The 10,337-nt window shown below is 56.7% G+C and overlaps 2 protein-coding genes across 2 annotated transcripts in view; both read right to left on the minus strand.

Annotated features, from left to right (window-relative positions):
* The window catches only part of LAD1 (ladinin 1), a 14,830-nt gene extending 10,750 nt beyond the window's left edge, over positions 1 to 4,080 (minus strand). Inside the window, exon 1 of the mRNA XM_031061746.1 lies at positions 4,070 to 4,080. Coding sequence (XP_030917606.1) covers positions 4,070 to 4,080 — 11 coding nt within the window. The remainder of the gene's footprint in view (positions 1 to 4,069) is intronic.
* Positions 4,081 to 7,055: 2,975 nt separating this feature from the next.
* The window catches only part of TNNI1 (troponin I1, slow skeletal type), a 7,341-nt gene continuing 4,059 nt past the window's right edge, over positions 7,056 to 10,337 (minus strand). The window contains exons 5-9 of the mRNA XM_005426791.3: positions 10,014 to 10,145; positions 9,841 to 9,930; positions 9,204 to 9,380; positions 7,789 to 7,899; positions 7,056 to 7,468 (exon numbers count right to left, since the gene is read on the minus strand). Coding sequence (XP_005426848.2) covers positions 7,792 to 7,899; positions 9,204 to 9,380; positions 9,841 to 9,930; positions 10,014 to 10,145 — 507 coding nt within the window. The 3' untranslated portion in view covers positions 7,056 to 7,468; positions 7,789 to 7,791. The remainder of the gene's footprint in view (positions 7,469 to 7,788; positions 7,900 to 9,203; positions 9,381 to 9,840; positions 9,931 to 10,013; positions 10,146 to 10,337) is intronic.

Consider the following 10,337-nt stretch of genomic DNA (forward strand, 5'->3'; position numbering starts at 1 on the left):
GGCTCGGGCCATCCACGGCTCCGGGGTTTCGGAGACAACTCCCTGCAGAGAACCTGTTCTACCAGCCGCAATCCGCCAGTCAACAACTGCTGCAGCCCGGCGGAGGAGGTGAATTACCCCGGGCCGAGTGGGAGGAGGTTGGCTCCCGGGGATCCAAAACAGTCATTAAAACACCTCCGGCTGGGCGCAGTGCGGCCCTTTCCAAAGAGCTTGGGAGGGTCCCCTGCTCCTTCCAGCCCTTTCTAGGTGTCTCAAATGGAGCTGTCAAGGTCTTCTCATTCTTGGCCTTGGCTGCAGCAGCGAGCACTCTCAGTCTCAGAGGGGCCTGGGGCATGGGGAGATCCAGTTATCGTGTGTTGGAGCCTGTGCCAGAGAGAACCTGTGTGCCCAGGTTCATCCCTCACCCAGACCCAGCCCATCAATCCCATCCCCCTCTGGCTGTGCCCCGAGACCCCCACCCCTACACAGGGCAGCCCCTTCTGCCAAGGGCAGCTGTGAGGCCATGGGGTCACCGCCTTTGGTGGGGGAATGGGGATTGTCTTAGGGGAGGATGGGGGGCCCAGGCACACAGAGCCAGCTCCCAGCCTGGATTTTCACACAGCATGGCCTCGACCCCACTGCTCGGGCTGCCAGGCACTATTCCCTGCAGGAAATGTCATCCAGGACCCCTTGAGTACAAGCTCTGCTCGGGCTGCCAGGCACTATTCCCTGCAGGAAATGTTGTCCAGGACCCCTTGAGTACAAGCTCTGCTCCCAGTGAGATCCATCCCGGCACCAGCCCGAGGAACTGGCTGTGAGGCTGGGCTGGCCCTGCATGCCTCCAGCCCACAGGGGTGTGCCGTGACCTGAGCAATGATTTTAATCAAAGGCTCCTGATTAAAATCCCATTTCTAGGAGATAGCCCTGTCAAACGAGCCGCCCGCTCCAAGCAGGGCTCGCTCTCTGCTCTTTTTTCTTCTCGCAGTAATCGCTCGTCTTTCAAGTTGTTTTCATATATACAGAGAATTCAGTTAGTTGTGGCATAAGGGAAAAAAATTACTTAAATAACCTTGCAAGCATCCTGCTAATTGCTGACAGACTATATATAGCAGTCCAGCATCAGCAGCTCCTCTAGAGCAATAAGAACTCTGTGATTAATGCACGGCGAGCACGGCGCTCACAAAACTCATTGCCAAAGGATAGCACTGGAGCACAGGACTTAGCGGGGTTTTCCAAAGGATTAGACTGAGTGGCAGTGAAAGAACACCCCCAGCTAGGATCTACACAGCAAAGGAATATAAAACCTCCCAGTCTGCAATTCCTCTGGTTATTAAGTTGAAGAAATTCTAGATGGGCATTTAGTGCCTGGGGATTAGTCAGAGGATGAGCCTGGCTGACACTAGCCCCCTCGCTGACACTTGCCCCTTCCTGGGGCTTTATTTGCAGCTCCAAAACCTTTGGAGCTGAACAGAGTTTCCTCTTTATTCAAGATCCCTCAGAGCTTTCTCCTCCATGAATTTGCCCTGTTTCCCTTAAACCCAGGAAAATGGTCAGAGGAGAAAATCTCCTTCAGCAAGAAGTTCCCAAGGCCCATTCCCCAGTGCTGGGAATCTGGAAATTCCCCAGATTCCCCAGTGCTGGGAATCTCCTCCTTTATCTTGGATGGGTCCTGCTGGGCTGTACAGCAGCACAGAGCATTGACCTCTCATGTCTGGAGGTCTTTGCTGCCACAGAGCTCTTGTTTTCCCTGATGTTCCTCACGTCCTTTCATGTCCACCATAACCCCAAAATTTCACTCCCAAGGAGGTAAAGCCAAGGTCCAGAGCCCCTCATCTCATAGATGAAGTCATGCTGGATTTTCCCCCTGTGTGTCACTTCATACCCCTCTAAACCTCCTTTGCCATTTTATCCCCACGTTCCAAGTGCTGCCAGCTCTTTCTGAATGTCTGCATCACCAGCCTTCCCCTCTGCTGTGACAAAATCGCAGGAATTATCAGCAGTTTGTTATCTCACTACTGTTTCCTCTCTGCTGGTTGATTATTTAGCTCTGTTTGGACTTTCCCTCTGAGCTGTGCTTGACCTAAAGGTCTTTGCTTCTGGAATCCCAGGAAAAGGCTTGTGTCCCAGGTCACCCTTATCCATGGGCTCATTGATGCCTTCAGCAAACAACAGTCACTTTGTCAGACCGGATTTCCCTTAGCAAAGTTATTTAGGCCACCCTGAGTTCATCCTCAGAGCACAGCCCAGGCTGCAGGTCCCGGAGCTGAGGGTGATGAAATCAGGCAGAGAGATGAGTCTGTGAGGGAAGGGATGCCCAGAGAACCCATCTGGTGTTTATCCAGACCCGCTCCGTTCTCCAGGCTGTCCCATGTGCTGTTCCAGACCCGCAGCCCCCAGGGGAAGGCTCTGTGCTCGTGGCCCAGGGAGCAGAGCTGCAGGATGTGCCCTGAGCCTTCTCCTCTGCTCTGCCCAGGGGAGCTGCACCTGCCTGAGGAGGAGCCCAGAGCTTCCCCTGGTGTGATCAGCAGAACTCATTAATACCCTCTAAGGAGCTAGACCAGTTTCAGCAGGGCTGTTTTTTCCCTTGGGAACAGTGTCCTATGTCTCATCACAGTGCAGAGCCTGTTTCTTTGGCTACAGGGTGGTGGAGAGCTCCCAGTTTGCACAACTGTGTGTAATTATGGCGTTCCTCAGCTTCTCCTGGGGCCCAGCTCTGAACCCTGCACCTCCATCCCTTGTGCTGTGCTGGTCCCTCAGCCTCAGCCATGGCTCAGCTCCTCTCTCTCTCCTGAGGCTCATCCCTGCTGCTCTGCCATGGTGGAGCAGCATTTCCTTCCCAGGCTTCCCTCCTGAGCTGGGACATGGGGCTCCATGGCCAGGACAAGGGGTTTTCACTCCTGCTTGGCTCCATCCCACCACAGCTTCCAGAGCTCCCACCAGCATTTAAAAGCTCTGGAGGAGCTGGAGGTCTCCCTCCATTGCTGGGATGGTGCTCTGCAGGCCCTGGAATGGTCCAGGGCTCTCCCTCCCCCTGAAATGTATTCAGCTTTTGGAGAGATGTGTGTGATGGTACAGAGAGAGCTCTGTGAAGGGTCTGGAATTGGTGCTTGCTCAGAAACTGAACCATGGCCTTTTCTAGGACAGGAAATATTCCTAGGAAAGGAATTATCTACTGTCTGAACTGCCTGGCACCAGCTACCAGAGGGCTTATTTTCCTTTAGAATTTAGCTTTTTATTAAAAAAATTAAGACAAATCTTGCTTCAGAAATTGCAGCATGGTGCCTCACTGTCCTTCAGGTTCCCTTTCCATTCCTGCAGATTGGCCTCCTCATCAGATGCCATCCCTGTGACACTCCAGATGTAAGGATGGCAAATGAGGGGCATCCCCCAAAAGTGACACCAGTGCAAACCTCTCAGGTGCTGCACAGAGCAGGCCTGGCTCACAGGCAGCAGCTCCCTGCACCCTCCCAGCACGGGCAGTGACAGAATCCCAGGGTGCCTGGGGTGCAAGGGACCTCTGGGGATCAGGCAGGGTCACCTGGAGCAGGGACACAGGGAGATATCCAGGTGGGTTTGGGATGGCTCCAGAGAGGGACACTCCAGGCCCTCCTTGGGCAGCTGCTCCAGGGCTCTGTGCCCTCCAAGGAGTGAAGTTCTTCCTCATGCTGAGGTTGAATTTCTTGTTTGGGTTTGTGGCCATTGCCCCTTGCTTGTCCTGTTCCTGGGCACCCCTGAGTTGGTTGTGATTCCTGAGGAGTCCCTGAGCAGTGAGGGACAGGGCTCAGGCCCAGCAAGGGCAGCTGGACAAGAGGGATGTGCCCTGCTCACCCTGGACCCTGCTCCTCCCTGGGGCTGCAGCACCTGGGGGACTCCAGGAGGGGAAGATTCCTTCCTGCTTTTTACCACAGGGGACACACAGGACCAGGGGGTTGTGCCATGGCCCTGCCATGGGGTCTGACCCTGCTCCCAGAGCCCTCAGGAGCTCTCAGCTCAGGGACTGCAGCCTGTGCCAGCCCTGTGCAGGGCAAGATGCTGCAGCCACCTGCAGAGGCCATGGAATAAACTTCACTCCCTTCCCATCACCACTGACCTTTCTCCCATCCTCTCTTTGCAGCACCAGCCTCCAGCTGAGCTGCAAATATTCAGGGAAATATTTGGGCACAGTTCAGGTGTCTCTGAGCGTGACTGGTCAGCAAGGAGATCACACAGCCCCTGGGTGACTTGGAAGGGACCACGTTACAACCAACAAGGAGGGATGTTTTTGGAAGTCCATACTGTCTTGATTATTTTTTTCCTTCTGTCTAATTTAATTCAAAATTTGTGTAATTTTAAGTGCCTTGCTTTGATTTCTTTCAGTCTAGGCTGCAGTGGAGAAAAGTGCAGCACAGTGGGGACTGGGCTCTGCTCAGCTCAAGGAGACAGGGCTGACTTCCAGTTCCTCTGGATAGAGACACCAGTGACTCCTCCAGCATCAGTCTCTCTCCCTGAGAGCAGCCTTGTGAACTCCCCCATTTGGGCTGAATTTTCAGTAAAAATGTACTGGAGGGTTCCTTTCTAATTCAGTGAACAGAAACTGTGGTTGTTGTCACCTGGGAAGGAAAAGCCATGGCACTGCAGAGCTGTGGGCTGAGGAAAGGCAGCAGCACCCCTGGGTGGAAGGCTCAGCCTTCCCTTTGCCATGGGAGCACTGGGCCCAGCTGGCCCAGGGCCACAGGGCAGCTCCAGGGCAGAGATGGAGAGGAAGACTTGGATCAGTCCCTGATCCAACCAGGAGAGCTCAGAGCTGACTGTCCCATCTTCCCCTGGAGATTCAGTCCCCCTAAAAGAGATTCTTTTCCCCTGCACTTTTTCTGTGTTCCTAATAGAACTGCAATCTGTAGAACTTTGTTTTCTCATGGCAGTCAGTGTGGTTTTTCACCAGAGAGGGATGAACATGGGACCCAGTGACTGGGGAGCATTATACCTTGAAAAAGTAGGGAATCTTATAGAGGGAAAAGTTTTGGGGTGGGTTTTTCTCTCCCCACTCAATCTAAAACACAAGGTGGCCTCATGAAGCCATCTGTAGCCCATGACAAGGGCATGTGGGCCCTGGGACCTTGCTGAGCACACCTGGCTGCCTTTAGGGCTGCAGATTCTCCCTGGGGAGCCCCTAGGTTTGGCTCTGCAGCAGTTTTGGGTGAGCAGGATCCAAGGGCAGGCTGGGCACAGGGACAGGGACAGACACAGGGACAGGGATAGCCTGAGTGCCCAGCACTGACCAGGGCCTGCTGCACAGCACCCAGCACCCCTGTGGCATTTCATCTCCCTTCCATCCCTCCCCAACCCCACAAACCCCACCCCTGTTTTTTAATTACTAAATTAGCATAATTGTACTAAGCTCAGAGAACTGTACTCAGCCCCTGCTGTGCCGTTTTCTGCTTCTGTTCCAGCCCTGAAGAAGGCTTTGTTTCCACGAAACTTCTCTTGCATTTTCCAGCTCTACCAGTTGGTCAGGTCACAGTTATTAACTCTCCCTGCACATCTTTCTTCCTCTGCCAGGACCTGTGTGAGTTCCCTCTGGGGATTCCCGGAGACATCCCAGGATCTCAGACCTCAGCACTGCTCCTGCCTGGGCCCTGAGCTTGGAGGGGAGAGCTGCAATCCAAAACCTTCTGCCTCCAGAGTGGGCACCATGGCAGACCCTGGGTCTCACCACGCACCCCTGGGAGCTCAGCCACCCGTGCTGGTCATGACAGAGACACTTCCCAGGGCTGGGCCTGCCTGGAACCTGTGCTGGGGTGCCTGGGATGGGGACAGAGGAGTCCTGGCACCCTGCTAGGCTGCAGCTGCTTGGCCAAATTAAGCTTGAAAAGATAAAAAATGGGCAGAAAAGGCTCTGTGTGCCATGCAACTGCTCCAGTCCTGCAGAGGATGCTACGGGGGTGAAAGGGTCAGGTGGAAGGACAAGGACTGAGCATCCCAAAGCCTGAGCCAAAGGAGCAGATTATCCAGTGGCAGCCTCCTCTGCTCCAATCCTGATTTGGGGAAGAGTTTGCATATGAGTTTTGAATCCTCCATGAAGGAGCTGCAGGGTGCTGTGGCAGCCTTGAGTGCTGGTGGCCAAGCTAGAGTATTGTCCCCCCTCACCCTCTGTGGCCAGGGACAGTGAGCAGAGCAGCTCAGGATCCCTGAATTGGCCGAAGGAAGGGATGGGATGCCAGAAGAATTCAGCTGTCCTGGAGACAAACCCCTGAAGCCTCTCCCTCACTCCCTCTGCCAGCCATGAGCTGCTGTGGAAGTCTTGCAGGACCATCTGCATGGGACCATGCTCTCCCATCCCCTGCTTTGGGAATGCAGTGTTTTCCTGGGAAGGCTGATCTCTCTGGAGCCCACACACTGTTTGATGCTGTTCCCTTCCAGCCCTGTCTGGGACCTGCCCTTTGTTTATTGCATTTTCTGCACTTTACAGGCTCACTCCAAAGGGATGGGGGGTGCTGCAGCACACCCTGGTGTGGGCTTGAATGTGGGGATGCTGCAATTCCTCTGGATACCCTGGGAACATAGACAAGGCACTGCTGTAACTACCAAGAGCAGCTCTGCATGTGGGCTGAGCATCTCCTGCAGTGCCCCCAGCCACGAGACCCAGCAGTTTGAATTCTCACAAATTCACCCCTCCAGCCCTGCTCCACAATGAGCTGGCACATTCCCAGCTGCTTTCACTGACCAGCTGCAGTCTGAGGGGCTGTGACACAGAAATCGTTGGGCTGGGGGGAAGCACGGGATGTTTGGCCTGAAATATGGATTCATCTCTGGAATTAAACCTTGAAATGCCCCAACTGCCACAGCTGCAGTGCTTGTGGTGGGCAGCTGGTGGGGAGCTGGTGTCTGAAGCTCTGAAGGCTTTTCCAGAAGCAGAGGAGTGGGGATGGAGAGCAGGCAGCTCTATTCCCCCAGGCTGGTGCTTGGGGAGCTCTGCAGCCCTGGGGCCCAGCAGGGCTGGCCCTGACCGGGGCCAGTGGGCTCAGCAGAGCTGTGGGATCTGAGGAGCAACCCAGGGCTGGAAGGGATGAGCCCAAAGCCTGTGTGAGCCCAGGGAGTGCGGTCTGAGTGCCAGCATGGGGACACTGCAGGGTGACCTGGCCTGGCCCTGGGCAGAGTTCCCCAGTGAGGAGTGCACATGGCCGAGGACAGTCCTTTAATGCACATCTCGGGGTGCCAGGGGGCACAGGGGGGCACAGGGGCAGCTGCTGCCTCTGGGGCAGCTCTGCAGGGCTGGGAGGGGTGGGTGGCAGTGGCCCTTGGGGACAGCACAGCCTGTGGCAGCTGCAGGGGGACGCTGTGCAGGAGCGGGGCTGAGGGCACTGCTGGAAGGAAGAAGCTCAGGTCTCCTTTCCACACCGTTGTCCTTGTGTTCCAGCTCAGGGGGAATTCAGGGAAGGGCACAAAGGGACAGGGGAGCAGTGAGGGCAGGCTGGCAGCAGGGATGGGGACGGTCTTCCTCCCAGTGCTCCTGTGGGAAAGAAACAGCAGAAGGGCAGAAGGGCAGAGGGGCAGAGGGGTTGAGGGGCAGTTTTGGCTGTGGCTGGTGCCAGCAGTGCCTATGGGATGAGGGTGGCACAGGCAGCACACCCAAAGGGCAGCACCCAGGAGGAGAGGAGGGGGGCTGGCAGGCACCCCACGGCAGGGAGGTGTGGGACAGACCCCAGCCAAGTGTGGGGTGGACATGGGGACGGGTGGCCTTTTTCCGTAGGGAGTGGGGACATTTCTGTGTCTCTCCAAGCACAGCCCAGGAGGCTGAGGGAGCTCAGGGGGATCAGGAGCCAGCCCTACCTCTCACTGCCCCGTGGGGGACTTGGCAGCGTCGAACATCTTCTTCCTGCCCTCCATGCCCGACATGGCCTCCACGTTCTTGCGCCAGTCTCCCACTTCCACAGGGCGCTCCTGCCGAGGGGCAGGGCTGGGCATGAGGCTCTGGCAGCCCTGCCCCGACCCTCCCCTGCACAGAGCCTCAGCTGGGACACAGCTGCCCCTGGCAAAGCCCCTGTCCCTCTGCCATGTGTCCTGCACTGGGAGCTGCCTGGGGAGGTGGCAAACAGCGCCCTGATCTCCACAGGGAGCTATGGATCCATGTGGGTACTCCCCTCCCCAAAGCCCGGCCAAGCTGCATTCGTGCACCAGAAGGCTCAATAATCCCAGAAAGATTTCTTTAGGACGAAGAAACCACGTGGGACTTTGGGTTTACAGCAGCACAGTGGGGCAAATGTTTTTACTGAAGTAAAAACACTTCCTGCATTGCCCTCACCTTCTCTGAGCCTTTGGTGGGGACTGGGGTTGTTGGTGTGACAGTGGGGGCCTGGCAGACACTTCCAGAGCAGAAGGGGAGGTGACAGCAGCTCTGGGCAGGTGACAGCAGCTCTGGGAGCCCTGGTGTCTGCTCTGCCCCCCCAGCATTTGTAGGTTACAAGCTGTGCCCCAACACCATCTCACCACACCTAGAACAAACCCAGATCTGTTCTCCAGCTGGTGCCCAGGGCTGTAAGTAGAGTTTTCTGTCCAAAGGGCTGGAAAAGTGCTATACCACAATGGGGTACAAATGAAAAACAGCTGAAAATTGAGATTCTCATCCAATTCTGCTCATCCAATTCTCATTCACTCTGCTGGGCTGGAATGAGCTGGTGAAAGCCCTCTGGGGAGAGGGGATCCCCAGCTGTGCCTGGGGATGAGGCACAGCTCCTGCTGCTGGGGCACCTGCACACCCCAGGCAGGTTTGGGCATCGCTGGCAATGAGACTTTCCCTTCTCACACCTCTGCCAGGCAGGTGGGAACTGGGCCATTTATCTCAGGCCAACTGCTGGGCTGCTCTGTCTTATCTAATCTGAGTCTGGGAGTTCCCTGGGAGATTTCTGGGTGTGATTGTGCCCAGCAGGAGCTCTCGTGGTTCCCTACAAGACCAAAGATCAAACTCTGCATGTGCAGCTCAGCCGTGGTGCTGGGGGGGGCCAGGTGAGAGACCCCCACACACTCTGGGAGGGAAGAGCACCACGGACACTGCCCTAAATCTCACCAGTTACCATCCACCTGGCCCAGTCAGACTGGTCCTACGTGGTCCCACAAGATCTCACAGTGGGAAGGGCCTCACAAGGCTCTTTCCAAGGCTGACGGGGGTGAACACAGGCTGCCCTGGAGAAGGGCAAGAGCAGCCCTGGGAAGTGTGTCCATCTCCAGCCTCCAGAGGAGTCACCCACCTTCTCCGTGTCCTCCTTCTTGACAGACTTGAGGTTGGCCCTGAGGTCCATGGACACCTTGTGCTTGGAGCCCAGCAGAGCCCTGAGCATGGCGTCGGCCGAGACGCGGACCCGGCGCAGGGGAGGCCGCTTGAACTTCCCCCGGAGATCAAGGACTTTGATTTTCAGATCTTTAATCTGCAGGGGCAGGGGAGGAGCAGGGGTGGGAGGTCACTGCTTGGCTGCCTTGCACAAAGAGCCCCTGTGGGAAGCAGGAGCTCTGGCAGCACCGAGCCCCAGAGGGATCTGCTCCTCTCCTGTGGGACCACCCCCGCCAGGGCTCTGCCCAGCCAGGCTCAGAGCTGGCCATGGGCTGGGCCCAGCCTGCTCAGGTGGCAGCTGTGCCACGAGAAGCTCTCAGACCCACAGGGGTGACCAGGAGAGTGGGGAACCTCTCTGTGGACCCCGAGGACAGTTGGGATTGGGCAGGGATGAACCTTGCTCTGAGTGGTGCCTTGCAGAGCAAACACCAGCCCTGAGAAACCCCTGGTGCCTGTCCCACATCGCAGCCCAGCCTGGTCCATGACACATCCCCATTCAGGCCAGAGGTGCCACTGGGAAGGAGTTTCCAGAAGGAACCAGCCCGTTCTCCTCCTACCTCCCGGGTGTTATGGTTGCATTTCGCTTCAATGTCGTATCTCTCCTCATCCACAATTTCCACCTTCTCATGCAGCTCCCTGCACAGGTCCTGGGGCCAAGAAAACAGGAGAGAGGTGAGTGAGGCCCCTCACGCTCCCAGGGAGCTCAGTGCACCCTCGGGCTGAGCAGTACCTGGAGCTGGCTCAAGGAGAGCCCGCTGGTGTGCAGTGGGGTGACCCTCTCAGACAGGTACCTCTCCTTCTCTGCCTGCTTGTCCACAATCTCCTGATCCCACTCCTCCTTGGCCTTGGCCAGCATCAAACTCTGTGAGCACCAGGAAATGGCACAAGTGTGAACAGGCCCGTTTCCCCTGAGCCACTCACACCACGTCTGTAGGATGGGACTGACTCGTGTGCCACCCCCTCCCCGCTGTCCCCAAACACATCAACGCCTCCTCACAGCTGGGTGGGGCCGTGGGGCTGTGGGGTCATGGGGGTGTGGGGCCGTGTGGCTGTG

Source organism: Geospiza fortis, unplaced genomic scaffold (assembly GCF_000277835.1).
Source record: "Geospiza fortis unplaced genomic scaffold, GeoFor_1.0 scaffold26, whole genome shotgun sequence".
NCBI classification, from domain to species: Eukaryota; Metazoa; Chordata; class Aves; order Passeriformes; family Thraupidae; genus Geospiza; species Geospiza fortis.